Here is a 16,072-nt window from a genome sequence, read left to right as displayed (position 1 = left end):
ACCTCAGCCAAACCATTTTATTTTCTGCAAACAGATGCACTGGAACAGATATCCATCTGTCTTTTTGGATCCTCTAACAGATGCTATCCTGCTTTCCAGTGTCATTGAATTGTGCTCATGGATGACCCATGCTTCATTTGTACTTGATTTTCATTTAATTTATCCTGGACCTTATATTAAAGCTTTCTAGTGTTCAGCAAATTACACAGACTTGAAAGCCAGCCATATGAACTATTAACATGCAATGAGACAGTTATTTAGGGCTCATCTCTGCCAAAGTATCAACACATTCAAGAACAGAATAATTTATATGTCCAATATTTGGCGTCAGCTCCCTCTGTACAAAGCAGTTTATCTGCTGGGATGAAGAATTTCTCCAAAAGAGTTCATCAGGTCAGAAGTATGTGTTTCTGATCAAAATTCCCTGAAATTGATCTTGTCATAAACATTTATTACAGAATAAGTTGACTGTCCAGCCAAAACTGTCATATCCATGCTATATTTGTTTCACACAGCAAGCACTGGCTTGTTTTGAGTTAACAATATAAATGTATGTTTATTAAAACATATAATTGTTTTAGCAAGTTAGGAACTCTATGGCTACATCTAATTTAATTTGTCTTTCAGTAAGTGCAGTGCTCGAAAAACAAGATAATTCTGCAGACATTCTTGGTATTTGCAAGTTTTCTGGCAGGACTTTCTTTCCCAGTCCAATGGACAAACAGACTGTGAGTCTCCAGACATTGCTTTTTTAATTTTTTTTTTTTTGTTAACATGACCATAACATTCATATGAATCTGGGACATGTGCTGATCTCCACTAAACACTGTACACCTTGGGTAATTTTTCTGGCTGAAGCTGATCTGAATTTGAGGGGCCAATTGAGTTCATAGAAAAAGTAGTATTCGATGGTTTCCTGATTAAATAGAAATCATATGCACACCAGATTTTTCAGTTCAATCATGTTTCATTTAAATATGAAGCTTAAATGTTTTGTTTTGTTTTTTTAGCATTTATCAGTTAGGCTATCATACACCTGGGATGACATTCTGAATCTATATAAAAACACAGTCAATGCCTAGGGAAGCTCTTAACTGAAATGAAGAAGGAGTACATTATAAAAGCAAAGTAGTCAGTAGTCAGTGTGAATGAAAGTTAAGTTTCCCACAGCTGTGGAATAATTTTGAAATTATTCTGGATGGTTCTGAAATTCTGTATCTTTATGTTAGGAATATGCATTTCCCAAACACTTTTTTGTTTGTTTTGTTTTCCATTTTTGAAAAACTGTCTTAAAAATAGCAAGAACATCTTAGGTATTCAGTTTTCTAGTTAAAAAATATAAATGTACCGGTGCATCATATATAGGATAATATGAAAATATGAAAATTTAATGATGCTTCAAAGAATTCTAGTTGCTTTAGTTTAAATTTTTTACCCCAGATTTGCTTCCATGAGGAATTGGTTTACAGAGAAGTAAGAATAGACAAGAATTAAGTTGGATCAAGTAGAAGAAAAAATAATAGGGAAAACACTGGGTTGGGGTTGAGTTCAGCTTCTAGAGAGTGTTTAAGTATTAGAGTTCAGGGGTGTGTGCTCTAATTTTAATTTTTTTTTTAATTAAAAGCAATTCACTAAATTTCAGTGCAAGAGACTGGACAAGGTGGATTTCTAAGATCCCTTAAAATTGTACAACTGGATCTTCGTTCTTTGAAAAAAAATCTTTAATTTTTTTTTTTTAGTTGATGCTTCCCACAGAACATTTTTTTGCTATATTTAGGTCTTCTATATCAAGGGTAAATATGGGGGTGGTGGTGTTATTGTTGTATTGTATAGGCCACGTTTTCTATGGGTTCATTCAGCTGCAGTGATCCTGATTGTGGAACTTGAAGTGTAAGTTCTGTATGAATCTAACTCTCAGCAGCACCTCTGATAGTGATTGCTGAAATACAGCTCTGGTTTCAGATAACTATTATATTAAATCTTTAGCTTGATACTTCCACTACTTTTGCAACAATATGAAGCAGCCATTTGGGAATAGGACAGATTCAAAGCTTCATGCACAGAACAGGTTTCACCAATGTAAGTCATCAGATTGAGGAACAATTCTGCAAACCATGCAGTTTTTCAAAATGTCTCGGAATTTAATCTGGAGCATTGAACATTCTCCCCATATGAACAAAAAAACACCAAACCAAGGAAAGTCTGATAATCTTCTCTCTTGGTTTAAGACAATTTAAAGGAGAACTCTAGACTGAGTTGCCTCTCTTTTTAGGTTCAACCAATTCCTTTCCACCAAAAAGGAAAAAAAAAAACCCAAGTAGATGTTAGTGAAAAAATAAGTTTACTATTACAAGGAACAGCAACAGTCAAGAGATCACCACCACATACAAAACTGCTGAATCTGGCAGACTGCCCAGAACAGAGAGTCCCAAAACCACCAGGCACATCCCCTGCCAGGATGGTGCTCCTCAGCCGATGGTGTAGGTCAAAGGACAAAGGCAGAGAAGAGAAGGTGTCAGTCTTTCACTCTGCTCTGCCATCTTCCCAGCTGGAGCTCCAACTGGAATTCTCCAGGTCAAGGACTAGAAGCCCTCAGAAGGGATTCACTCTCCTTGTGGCAGGAGACATCAGGAGCAGGCGAGGCAAGGTGGCTGGGGAATTCCAGTTTTCTCCTGGAGTGGGGGGTGATGGCATGTTGGAGTGGGGGTGCAAGCAGCTCAAACCCTAGAACTGGGTCTCTCCAAGTGAGATGAAACCAACAAAAAAAGAACCCAAAAAGGAAAAGCACTGCCTTGGCCCTGTAGCAGTGTAGAAACCAAGAGCCAAACAATATGGCCAGAGAGCTCTGCCTAAGCAAAGACCAAGAGCCCAGTGAGGTAAAAAGCTCACGACAGATGGGCACGAGCTGCCTGCCCAAGTGGCCTTCAAAACTTAGCCTGTGGTACCACTCCACTCCCTTTACCTGTGTCCTAAAGAGACTATAACAATTTTGAGCACACACAGAAATGGAATGTAATGGCATTTTGGGTTACCCATGACACCTTCCCTGACTGCACAGCATCTTTAATTGTAGGCCTATCTCAAGTTTTCATACTTTTGTTAATTATTGAGTCTTAATATGACAAAAGTTTTGTTCATTTACTGTCCATTTCATTTATTTTTTTAATGAAAAGCTGTGAAATGCCTCATAGTGATGACCTTTGAAAGCCACTAATATTAAGCAATAGTTGCATATTAAGCAACTATTAAGTACATTAATTAACATCTCATTGAGGAGAAGGATCAGCATTACTCTGACATCACAAACGGTATTGTTAGAACAGATACATAAATATTTAGCTTACACTCCAAGACTCCACAGAATTTTGTACCTATGATTCATGGCTTAGCAGTTTTAGGGACTATAACATAGTTTTAAAAGTATTTCTGTGTTCTTTCTGAATATTTCATCAAATACTTCTTTGGTATTTTCCCTCCATTTATCAGACAATTTACTCCATTATGTTTACGGAGGTTGGCAGGTGGGTTAAATCTATCATTAAGCAAAAAAGCTACCTCCTGAGCTTTCTTTCTTTCTAGAAGTGTTTTATCCTGTGATTTCTAGTCTTAACTAGCATGTTGTAAGGCCACATAGGAAGGATACAATCTGGAAGAATATGTGGATCTGTGAAAAAAACTGTGCTGGAAGTTCAGTTTTTCCTGTAGTCAAAACCACCATATTGTATGTCCCTATGTAGAAATGACAGAACTCCTAAAATAGGTCATGGTGTTAAGGCACAGCAAAGATGTTAGGGTGTCACAGGTCTTGTATTGAGGATGATACATGCAACTATAGTGGAGCATAGACAGTAGAACAGAATCCCAATAATGATTGGGTAGAGCATCACATGCATTTCATACCAATATGTTATTCACTGAGGAGTAAATGAATGTTTCTGTATTTTGATAAATTCAAAGAGGATACTTTGTTTTACTGTACCAGTATTTCTGGTTTGGCAATATAGAAAGATTACACGGATATTTCACTTTCACAATGAGATATGAGATGGGAAGAGGTGGTTTAAATGGATACATGGTGACATGGATAAAGAACTCGTCTGAGATAACTCATTTGACGCACAACTGGATTGTCAAAATATGGTGATCTGTGGCTCAACTGCAAGGTAGTCTCTAATGTAGTAACAGTACAGAACAGAACCTGGAAGAAGCAAACTTTCTCCTTGTAATTTGATGGTCATGTTTCAAATTGCTAGTGCTAGGGACAAAGGACAGCAGTGAGAACTTTGTTCAGAAGAGAAAGCAATGGAATTACACACACTGTTAGTGACTGGAAATGGAAGCAGGAAATAGGGCAAGGATACAAAAAGCCAGAGAACATCAAGATAAATTATATTTAAATGAATAGTTCTGCAAGGAATGAGATGAAAATACTGCTCTAAAACTAGAGACCTGAAACTCTTCCAGCAAATAAATACATTAAGTACACAGGCCATGTCAGGCACCAAAAAATCATGGCTTTAGATTTTTAACATTTCTAGAGGTAAAACCATGGGAAAAATCCTGAGCCTGGTTCTATTCCTGGAGGTGGAATACACACAGTTGGATACTGTGGGGTACCTACTTTCCCTGAGGAAGTCGTGTAGCCTGCATTGTGGAGCATGTGGAAGTGGGAAACAGAAACAAACTCATCTTGCCATCTTTCTCTGGTCTGCCTTACTCATATGCAGCAAGACTGAAAAGAAGTTGTGGACTCTGCCTCCAACCATCAGTGTTGCTGCATTGCATTTCTGTGCAAAAGTTCTCTACTGACAAGTACCTCTGCTCCCAAGGGTTTCCTTTGCCAGACCCTGCTGCTTGCTTTAAATACAGAGCTCAGGTTTTCTTTTCTGATGCAAAACACTGCAAATAGATCAGAGGGATAGTTCTCAGAGGGAAGAAAACCCAACCTGAAGTTACAAAGGAGGAGCATACAGATAATGCAAAGGGAATACAGGATGTGTATACCTCCAGCCACTACCATGTTGTACGTATATATTTCATTTCACAGTTCTCCTGTCCTCTGATAGGAGAACCTCTGATATTCATGGGTAAATCTAATTTACATTCTACAGTTACTTTCTATGTTGCAATCTTAGAATGCCATTTCAATTTTGTCTGGTTCCCAGCTTGAGGAAAAGAAAGTGTTTCAGAATCTCTTTTCCTTCTTCCATACTGCTCTTCCTTTGCTGCTGTTTAGTTTTAGACTTTACTGGTTTTGCAGGTGATCTCAAAATATTTGTCTAGAAGTCTTTAAATGGTTTTGGTTTTAACCTATCTAGCAAAATTTTAGCATTAGTGCTTTTCCAGACAGAGAACACAGACACAGTCTACTTGCGTCAATTACATTTTTAAATCTTCCATGTGAAGGGAAGCAATCAATTTTGTTTGTTTGTTTTACTCTGCAGAATATTTTAATCACCTGGCAGCCTGTGGAAATGAATCCTTCCTCTGTCGTGTAAACTGATATACAGCTGCATGAAAGATTTTTACTGGGCCATCATGCATCTCATGCATCCTCTGATGCCTGTCCTTAAGGTGCTCAACCTTGCTGTTTGAGTAAGCCCTTTTATGTTTTCAAGAGATGAGGAGAAAATGTGGGCTCTTTTACTCAGTGGGGATTGACCATCTATCAAATAACCAATAAGGTATTCAGAGAAAGCGAAAGGAATAAATACCTAACTGTAGTGAAGCTTTGCATGTGTCCTACTTGGTTTTTGTTTGTTTTGACAAATGAGATGGGTTACATGTCATATTTCATGTTATTTTACATTGCTGAACTCCCTGGAACATTCAAAGCTCTCTTCATTATATGTTGCTAGTGAATAGAAAAACAAAGGAAATATTACCTGACCTTTTATAGAAATTCTTGTAAGAGATTAAAATGAAAAAGCAACAGTCTCTTGATGTATTTAAAGATTAATATGTAAATAAATTTCAGTGTCCTGTTTGTTGTTTGTGTGTCCACTGGGTCTGTCTTTGCTCCAGAAATTTTCAGACTATTTTGGAAGGTTACCAGCTCACACATAAACACATTCACCTTACAGACTGAAGTGGAGAAGGCTTAAATCAAGACCTAATCTTTCCAGTGCAGCAAATATGAATTTAAATAAAAGTAGCTTTCAAACAGCACAGAGGACTAAAGAAATGAGGACTAAAGAACCAATAGAATTATGAGTCTGTAATAATACATATTTTTATATGCAAATGACCACTTTATAAAGAAAAATATTCCCTGGAAACCAAATAGTGCAAAAATGAGGAAGGAAGTGGTGATACAGGCATTTATATTGCATAAAAACAGGCAAGGGAGAAAAAATTTAAATAACGAGAAGAATTCTCTGCCTATTAATTTAAGAATATTTCTTCTGAGTTTAGGAATATTTAAGTCTTGGTGCTCAATGCACAGAAATCTTCTGTTCATTTAATTAAAAAATGTCACTTCTTTATGTCTTTCTGGGTTGTTTCACTAATGTTTCACAAATGTGTGCTGTAAAGACCACACATGCAACTGATGTAGTTTGGACTGTCTGCTGAGAATGCTACCCAAGTGTGTGTTTCTGTGTAGCTTTTCTCACAAAAAGTCCATCCATGTATCCTCATCGGATGGTTTAAAACAATCATTAATTGTCATGGACTATCAACAAGGTAAAGAATACTATTAAATATACGGTTGGTATAGTTATTTTTAAGTGTTTTTATTGACCATGAGAAAAATGGTGCCATCCCCCATGATTCTTCAGGCACCCTCATGCACTTTTCATGAGTCCCTGTAATAAGATGGCTTAGCATCACCCTCCTCTCAAACCAACACTCCCAGCAAAACTGAGCCTAAAACAAGCTTTGCTTAGGCACATGGATTTCCCTGTATCAGATTTATACATGGTAGAGATCTGCAGGAAAGAAATTTAAAGACTCTCAAATTGTTAGGAAGAAACTTGGGCTCCTTCATAGTGCTCCAAGTAGGTAATAAGGCAGAAGGAAACTGAGTGTCTGTCAGCTTGCCTTATTTATTTAATATATGATGGTTGGCTTTGTATAACCAGTCTGAAAAACAAACAAACAAAAAGAACTTGCCACTCTCTTGTTCTGTCATTTGTCTCAATAAAAACTTCTGGGAAAAGTAGGAGCTTGCTCTTTGGACTAACAGCACTCTAGGGTTTAAGTTAGGCTGAAGGGTTCTATAGACATCAGCTTCAGATTTCCCTAGCTTGTTGGTTCTGTCTTGTTTTGTGGTTCTCTGGGTTTTTAAAAGCAGAACTATGAAAAATGCTGTCTTTCTCCAAACTCTCAAGTTGTTTTCCATGGGCATATGAGCTAGGCTTTCCTGGGACTTTTACTGTTGATTGGCATAAGTCTTTTGTTGTCTGCAGTGAGCTGCTAATGAACCAGCAAGGGATTAGAAGGAAAAGTCTGGAGAACATCCACATGCTGCATCAGCTGAACTGGAGGAACTTTTCTGTCAGTCTCTTTATTTTAAGGCTATTCCTAATCATATTTGTGATAAAGTCAACTTAATGCAATGTTCACAGCTAAAGTCTGCAGAAAGCCTGACAGTTTTCCAATAATCTGTAGCAAAAGAGGTAGCAAACCACAGAATTTATTTCTAATTATTAATGATATTTCTAATTATTTAAGATGTGTCTTCTTGCTTTGCTATCTGGATGAAAATTTTACCACATTTTCTCATTAATTTCTCACCCCTTTCCACAGCTGTGGCTTCAAAAATGTAAGCATCCACATGCAGTTATAATAATATTTCAGAACATTAAGGGGCTGTATTAAATCCAGAAACATTTCTTATGAATAAGGTCTAATTTATGAATAAGTAAGGCTAAAATGACTACTTGGGTGTCTTAACAGTTCAATATTCTCTAAAAGTCAACAGTGAGTAGGTATGACAGTAGTATTTTAAGACTGGCCTTGAAGGTGACAGCAGATATTTTGCATGTGATGAAGTGGATCCACTAGAAATGCAGAGGGAAGACTGAAATTGTTGGCGAGGTAAGCAAGAAAGATGAATTTTGTGGCAGTATCCTAAGTGGATGAAGAGGAGCAAGACAGCACTGGACAAAGACAGAAAAGAGGAGGTCACAATAGCTGAGGAGCAAACCCATGAAGCCTGCATTAAAGATTTAGTTGCTGGGCAGGGAAGAAACACTGAATCTTAGAGCTGTTGCTCTGCAGGCATTAAATATACATGAGATTTTTAAGTAGAAAGGGAGGAATGTGTAAGAGGTGACACCCAGGTTAAAAGACTGCAGGACTGACATGTCTAGGAATGTTTCAATGAAACCATTTGTGTCATGAGTGTTAACTCACATGCTTATGCCTTGGCAGAATAACACCTGAAATGCACTGCAGGTGTGGGTCGTGTACCAACAGCCCTGATGAACCATGGTGCAATAAGGTGCTGGAGGCCTGCTGCCACTTGTGCAGGTGTCCCACAGCTGTGTGTGGCACTGAGATCCTTGTGGCCCGCTGTTATTCAGAGAAATCAAATCCAGTTTCATAAAGCACCATTGCTTGACATGCTGTGACTATCTCAAAAATCAAAATTAAGGTGCCCACATTAGTTCTTTGTTGTTGAAGATGCATAAGAGTTTTACAAATGACAATTGGTAACTCTCCTGTCATTCTATGTGACTTTGAAAGTCTAGGAATTTCTCTGTAGTTTGGAAAATGATCAGTATGTTCCCTCAAGTGCAAACACTTGAAAAAAATTCCTTGTTAATAAAGAAGTAGCACAAACAAATAATAAGAAACAGTTGAACTGCAGCTGTGGAACTACAACAGCCAAGTAATTTTCATCTTCAGTTTCCACAGACAGCTTTAAAATACAGTTGTCTGGCATTTTTAAGGCATTGAAAATTTCTGAAGTTCTTTTTTTTTTATCTTAACGAGGTTTAAACCCCTGTAGCAAAGATGGAGTTATCAGAATGGTATGTGATTCTGTCTTCTAATGACATTGTTCATGGTCACAGTAAGTGTTATATTTTCCAGAAATATACACTACCAGATTCAGGGAGCCATATTTTCACTGCATGGAAAAGGACAAACTTGAAACATAATTCCATATTAAGGGCTCCAGAATATCCACATAATATTCAGAAGGTTATAAAGAATAAGTGATATATTGACAGATTTTGTGCTGCTTCTGACATTTATAGCAACCCAAAACTGGAGTGATGTTATGATATTATCCAGATCTTCTGGTATACTTTTCAGCTGGAACTACATCATGTAAAGATGTTTTCTGTTAGTCTTTGAAAAGCCTGCTTATGAGTAATTGCTGCGCATAATTTTTTCTATTTCAATCAGTTCTGTAAAAGCACAGGATTTATGTATTGCCATCTAACTGTGCACCCAGTGTGAAGAGACAGAACTTCTGCTTCATGACTACATCATGCCCTGCCCTGCTCACACCATGGGAGACAGTTTGCATGAGACACAACCTCCATGCCAGCCCTGGAATTATTGCTGCCTGCTGCCATGGGTCTGAACTGCTGCTTTAGGGGCAGATCAGTACAATGGTTTCCTGTGTGGGACAGGGAAGCATCTTCTGACATGACATAAGCATCGCCAAGACTCAACTGTGGCAGCTCCTTGCATTGTGACAGCTGAAAAACATTGGGCACAGTTCAGGATGTACACTTAGATAAAAGTTGTGGAAAGGTAGAAATAAGGCAGTGTGATATCAGAATGCTGTGATCTTTTTTTACCTGTGTTTAATCTGGGAAAACTATGGAAGTCATGCTGGCTTAATGCCTATAGGGAAAGTTGCAGTGTTGGCCCTTATCAGAGTTAACATTTAGAGTGGCTGAATACATCATAGCATTTTGTCACTTTTTTCAGATTTTCAGATTAAATAATTACTAAGAAAAAGTGTTAAATTAAAGAGACAAGTTTGCGCCTTATTTCTGGTTTTCTCATGATTTGATGAGCTGGAAGATTTACTAGGTTTTATTTCTTTAATTTAAAAAAATAATGTCTTAGTTCATTCTCTTAATTTATATTGCTAGTAGTAAATTTAAGAGTGAGAAAAAGGGAGACTACAGTGTAATAACAGCTAGCTGCTAAGATAATAAAGTATTTGAATTTATGATACATTAAGATTTTTTGGTCCATTTTCTTTGGAAAGAAAGAGCGTGTTTTCCCCTTTTAGGATCAAAAACCTATGACCTTTTAAATATCTACCTGGAAAACATATTTTAATGATTCTATTGTATGTTGGAATATTTATTCAAAGCTGTTCTTAATAAAAATAGGCAAAATTTTTATCAATCTTTATAATTAGTTGGAGGGACATTGCTTATAAAGCAATCATTGGATTGCTCTGGCTTTACATCATGATTTTTACTGTTAAAGTATTATTTATGTTTTTTCTGTTAAAAATCAAGAAATTGTGTCCTCTATTACAGGTTTTGTTCTCAGACTTCATAGGTGGCATGGGAGACCCACTGGTATTTCATTTTATTTTTCTCTTGCAGTGCATTGACTTCTGCACCCAGCTCTGCCAATTAACTCTATCATTAACTTTCCCCCACTAATGATAGCCTTTCCCAAATCTGGTATTGCACATGTGCAGCCCCCACTGCTTTATCCAAGGTCATCAAGTTTAGCTCTGATCACTAATCTTTTATGTTTTAAACAAAATCCAATTTGGTTTTGATTTCTGCAGGCCAGACTCCCATAAACTATTTTGAGAGGTGGTGAGGAGTATCAGAGGTTAGTGATTGTCCTCCAGGAAACCATGATGAAAATCTGGGAGTGGCTTACCAGCATCCAAATGAACATAAGAGTGTAAGAAAATGAAGTGTAAGGAAGAAATATAACCATTACTGGGACTCCATCTGTGGACCAACTCATCATTTTCAGTCTAAATGGATTGGTTCTTTTTTTAACATTAACATTTCATTTCATAGCATTAAGCAATAGCAGTTAAGATTAATGGTATCGAGGATCTTAGTCATGGTAAAGTAAATGGAGTCATTGTGTTGTAGTTTACAGCTCCATCGCAAGATGAGAAGTGACTATTTAGATATGTTCCTAGCTGAAAATATAACCAATGACTTCAATTTAATATATTTACTCTCACAGTAAAATATAATGCTGCAAAATGCTTTGATGAAAAGGAGACAGCATTTATAATACTTGAAGACTGAAACCTTTAATTTGCAGTTACACATAAGAAAAACAAGCCTTCATGCTCTTGTGTATAAAAAACCTATACACCGTGTAATTTATGACTTAATATCTTTCCTCCCGTTCCTATTTCCTGCATTCCTACTAGAACACTACTTCTACAATACATTAAAGCTTTTGTAGTTAGGCAAGAGATAAAAATAGGATGTCAATACTTTCAATTGTTAGCTTCATTCTTCCTGTCATGTTTAGATAGAACTGTATAGGTAAGTGAAGATCACTTTTTTTTGTTCTTCATGGTGAGCAAAAAATAAAACAATACACAACATCACTGTTTTTGGCAAGGTACTTGGAGAGACAAATAATGTCAAGCAGTTTGTAACCCTACCTGTCATTGAGTCAGGTCCATTTTTAAGCAGGTAAGAAGGTGAAGGTGAGAGACAGATCTTTGCTGTTTGTATTCCTACAGGAGAAATATTGTAAGGTTTTAAAAAAACCTTTTGTTTTTCTCAAAAGCAACAACTTAATGAGTGAAGATGTATTAAACTGCACATTAGATTACCTACAGTCATATCAAAAAGGAAGAAAAAAGGCATTATCATGGCTAGTTCACAGCACTTGAGAAACAGAAGTTTAGTCACAGCTTTCTTGCAAAAACCTTGCCTTCCCTGGAGATTATTCTTACTGTGCTTTGGCATCTACCTGTAAAACTAATTCTTCATTTCTCTTCTGTTTCTTGGAAGAAGAGTCATAATTTGCCATAGGTTCAGTACAGCTACACCTCTGGGAAATGCTCTTCAGTTTGCTGATACCTGAGGAGGCAGATCCCTGACACGTGTGTTTGTGTAGTCACTGCCAGCCACAGCGTCCCAGTTTGCAGGGCAATGGCAGCTGCCAGCTTTGCAGCACTGCCACCACAAGCTCTGCTTTCCACTTTTTTGCTTTCAGCCCTGAGTAAGTGGAACTGCCACAAAAGTACCTTTGAAAAAGTCCTTTAAAAAGTGTTTTCATTTTTAAATTTTCAGCAGACCAATATTACCAAAAGCTATTAATTAAAAGGGGTGTGTCCTTTCAGGTGATGAAGTTGCACGTACCCAAACCCAAGTTGTATCCACCTTTTGGGTGAAGGCATACAAGATGGCAGATGTTGTGTTCCTGATAAATTAGTCTGTTTTAGTTCCACATTGAAGGAAAGCTGGACCTGCTTTCCTTACAGCTATTGATAAGATGGCTTAGAGGGAGAAGACATTTAGCCTTGTTTGGAACAAAGATTGAATGAGAGAAAAAATAAAGAACATTAGGAGAAAGTTTTCAGCAAGTAAAAGCAAAGATTCCCAATGAAAATCTGCCTGCAGAACTGAGATATTTAGGATGGAGTGTTGAAACATAGATTTTCTGACAGAAAAAGTTTAACCAGCTTCAGTGAGCCCAATCCTGAGTAAAAATCATAGAATAGTGACACGTGAACATTATGCTGTAAGGCTTTATCTATCCACTGTACAAAAAAGGTACCTATAGTCTATCTGTTAGTGCCATTACTCTCAGTTCATTCCACTGTTTTCAGTAATGGCAACACCCATTATAACGCAAGTATACCCGGGGGACTTAGAACTTTCTGCCAGTTCTCACATAACATAATGATTTTTTTTAATCTTATCTAAGGAAAGAAAGAAAACCGAGCCCTTGGCAGTAATTTATTTCAGCCATGAGGGGGACAGTGCTCTACCAGACAGGATTAAATTAGTTGCAGTTGTTCCCCTGCTCATTTTTTGCTGCAATAGAGGTGCTGTTTTCTATTGTAAATTTCTTCTTAGATGCTAAATTTTTAAGGGATTTAAAGAGTAAATCCTTAACTATGAACACACCGCATGTGACAATGGCAGTACTGCAGACTGTTGCAGCTAGGCCAATGGCTGTTAGTGGTATAAGCTACCAGTTCAGTCCTGAGGTCAGCATTGCTGTATTTCACCGGGAATGTTTTCCATGGAAAGGACTTTGTTTAGAAAATATTACTGAAGTAAGAAACAATTAAAAAAATGAGCTTTCTTTTCCTTTTTCTTGCCCCATCCCTGGAAATTTTCACAGCCAGGTTGGATGGGGCTTTGAACAATCTGGTCTCGTGGTAGGGGTGTTCCCTTGCTTGTGGTGAGGGAACTGGAACTAAATGATCTTTAAGGTCCCTTCCAAACCAAACCATACCATTCTATGGTTCAGACTATGATTCTTTGTTTGTCTTTTCAATTTTTGTTTTCCAAATCAGCCCACAGAATAAGCCTTAGAGAGTCTGAGACAGCTTTTTTTTTTTCTATAATTACAACTCCCCCCAACAAACCAACAAAAAAAGGATTCCTAGCTTGCTGTTACATATTCAATGTTGTGTATTACTTGCCACATGCAACAGGTGGAATGTTATCATACCGAGGCAGCTGTTTTAGCCGGAGGTACTAATGGAGAACTTGGCAAGTACCGCACCGACACATCCTCCGGCTGGAGCCGGCCACAGCTGGGAGCGGCGATGGGACTCGTGCCCCGGCTGCCTGTCCCGCCCCTTCCCGGGCCAGCGGGGCCACCCCGAGCCCCTCGAGCGCCGGGGCAGCTCCGCGGGGCTGTGTCCGTGCCCGGGGCTGTGTCTGGAGCTGTGCCGGTGTCCGTGCCCGTGGCTGTGCCCGTGCCCAGGGTTGTGCCCGCGCCCATGTCAGTGTCCGGGGCTGTGCCCGTGTCAGTGTCCAGGGATGTGTTCGTGTCCGTGTCATTGTCCGGGGCTGTGCCGGTGTCCGTGCCGGTGTCAGTGCCCAGAGCTGTGCCCGTGGCTATGCCCGTGTCCGGGGCTGTGCCCGTGCCCGTGCCCGTGTCAGTGCCCGGGACTGTGACCGTGTCAGTGCCCGGGGCTGTGTGCGGGGCTGTGCCCCTGCCCGTGCCCGTGTCCGGGGCTTTGTCCGTGTCCGGGGCTGGGTCCGGGTCCGTGTCCGTGTCCGTGCCCGGCGCTCCCCGCGTTGCCGCGGCAACGTCTCCGCGCCCGCCGCTGGCTCCGCCGCCAGCCCGGGAGCGGCTCCCCCCGCCGGCAGCGCCGACCGCTCCCGGGGCCCTATCCCGGCGATCCCGGGTGTGTCCCGCCGGCCGGCCCCGCTGCCCGCATGGCCGTGCCGAGCCGGGCCGTGCCGAGCCGGGCAGTGCCGGCAGGCCGGAGCTGAGCCGCCCGCCTCTCCTGGCCTCCGCTGGGGTAGCCGGGATGTGCTCCCTGGCGCTCCCCTCCCACTCGCCCCCTTGCCTCGCAGGAGCCTTCCGCGCCTAGTTTAATGGCTTTGCAAAGAAAGCCGGGCAGAAGAACACTTTCCTCGGTGGCGGTGGTCAGACCATGACCTAACTCACCATGAACTTGGAAGGGCTTGAAATGATAGCGGTGTTGATCGTGATTGTGCTCTTTGTAAAAGTGTTGGAACAGTTTGGGCTGATTGAAGCAGGTTTAGAAGGTGAGTGCTTTTCAGTGGCTCGTCATTTTTCTGTTCTGGTTATTCTCTTGCAGCGAGGCAGGAGCACCTGTGAACTGATGTAAGGCACTGCCCGAATCACCTCGAGAGCGACGTGCACATCAGTGGCTGTCTGCTGTGGATGTTGGTTGTGGTGGTTTAATTTTGTAGGAGAAATAAACTGGTGTCCAGGAAACTGCCAGTATAAACTTAGGGGTTAAAGTCTGAATCTCTTATTCCTATTTTAAATCTGTGCATTTAAAGTAGTGGAGGGTAAAGCAGGTTTTAGTATGATTACAGGCAATCATATTGCCTTCAAACTGTCTTGTAATCAAAATTGTTTTGTAATGTATTCACGTTAACATCATCTCTATTAGAATTGTTATGAGATCAAGATACATCTTTTATAGCATTTAAAAACCTGTTGAATGTTTAATTTACTGTTAATGTTTTAAACTATGCTTGAGGAAGAACTACAATCCTCAGATTCAAACTAAGCAACTTGAACATTCACTAAGGGCAATCATGTGCAAATTTTATTGTTTGATGCTTTGTTTTTCTTAGGCAGATCCCCTCCTTTATTAGCAATATTGTTTCTTTATAAAACTGTAAAAATTAAAACCAAGAAGACTACTTTATTTTACATGTGCTTTTTACATGTGGAATAGTGGATTATTTATTATTTTTACATTATTTCTAAGACAGCTGTTATTTGTACCATATGAAGAGTTAGACTAAAAAACCACCATTTGCAGCATGGTTGATAATGTAATGACAATTATTACATCCTAGTGTTTTATTAGTTTACAGTCTGAAATGGTCTGTTTCTCAACTGTTGAAAGAATTTTGTATTCTTAAATCTTCCTCTAGGCTGGCATTTGAATACAGTGTACATACATACACCTGTGGAAAGGACAACTTTGTTGACTAATTATGGTTTCATAACAAAAAATATGGTTTAAGGAAATAAGCAAAATTTTCCTCTATGAGATCGTCTAAAGTAGTCCTGTGTATGTAACCCTTTCAAGAAACACAGTCTTACTTTGAAGTGATTTTAAGTGAGGAAGTTACAACTGGTTCTCTCTCTGTGTTGCTGTCTTGCATGGACTTGCTAGAATCTTATTATAGAATCTTAAAGCCCTGCAGAGATTAAGTGCATTTTTATAAAGATTTTATGTTTGTGTTCGAGTACATTGTATCCAGTTTAAATAACAACACAGAGATTCCCTTAAATGTATGGACTTTTGATTTTCCTTTTTTTTCTGAGTTCAGTTTAAATATAAATACTAATTAACATGATAAATGTTATCATAAAAGTTATTTTCAGCATTAGAGGCTGCAAAGACTGAGGGGGGGAGGAGGGGGGAAGAGATCTATATTTACATTTTAGGTTGTTTGGTATGCTTGGGTGTGCTCTGTCGAGT

The 16,072-nt window shown here is 39.1% G+C and overlaps 1 protein-coding gene across 4 annotated transcripts in view; it reads left to right on the top strand.

Annotated features, from left to right (window-relative positions):
* The window catches only part of KCNIP4 (potassium voltage-gated channel interacting protein 4), a 384,901-nt gene that overhangs the window by 196,178 nt on the left and 172,651 nt on the right, over positions 1–16,072 (top strand). Inside the window, exon 1 of one of the 4 annotated variants that reach the window (XM_030947765.1) lies at positions 14,291–14,651. The exons of the other annotated variants lie outside the window; for them this stretch is intronic. Coding sequence (XP_030803625.1) covers positions 14,552–14,651 — 100 coding nt within the window. The 5' untranslated portion in view covers positions 14,291–14,551. Of the gene's footprint in view, positions 1–14,290; positions 14,652–16,072 lie in introns of those variants that run through there. 4 annotated transcript variants of the gene reach the window in all.

The sequence above is a fragment of the Camarhynchus parvulus genome, chromosome 4, assembly GCF_901933205.1.
Source record: "Camarhynchus parvulus chromosome 4, STF_HiC, whole genome shotgun sequence".
Taxonomy (NCBI): Eukaryota; Metazoa; Chordata; class Aves; order Passeriformes; family Thraupidae; genus Camarhynchus; species Camarhynchus parvulus.
Note: the sequence above shows the minus strand (reverse complement) of the source record. Positions and strands in the feature narration are given on the sequence as shown.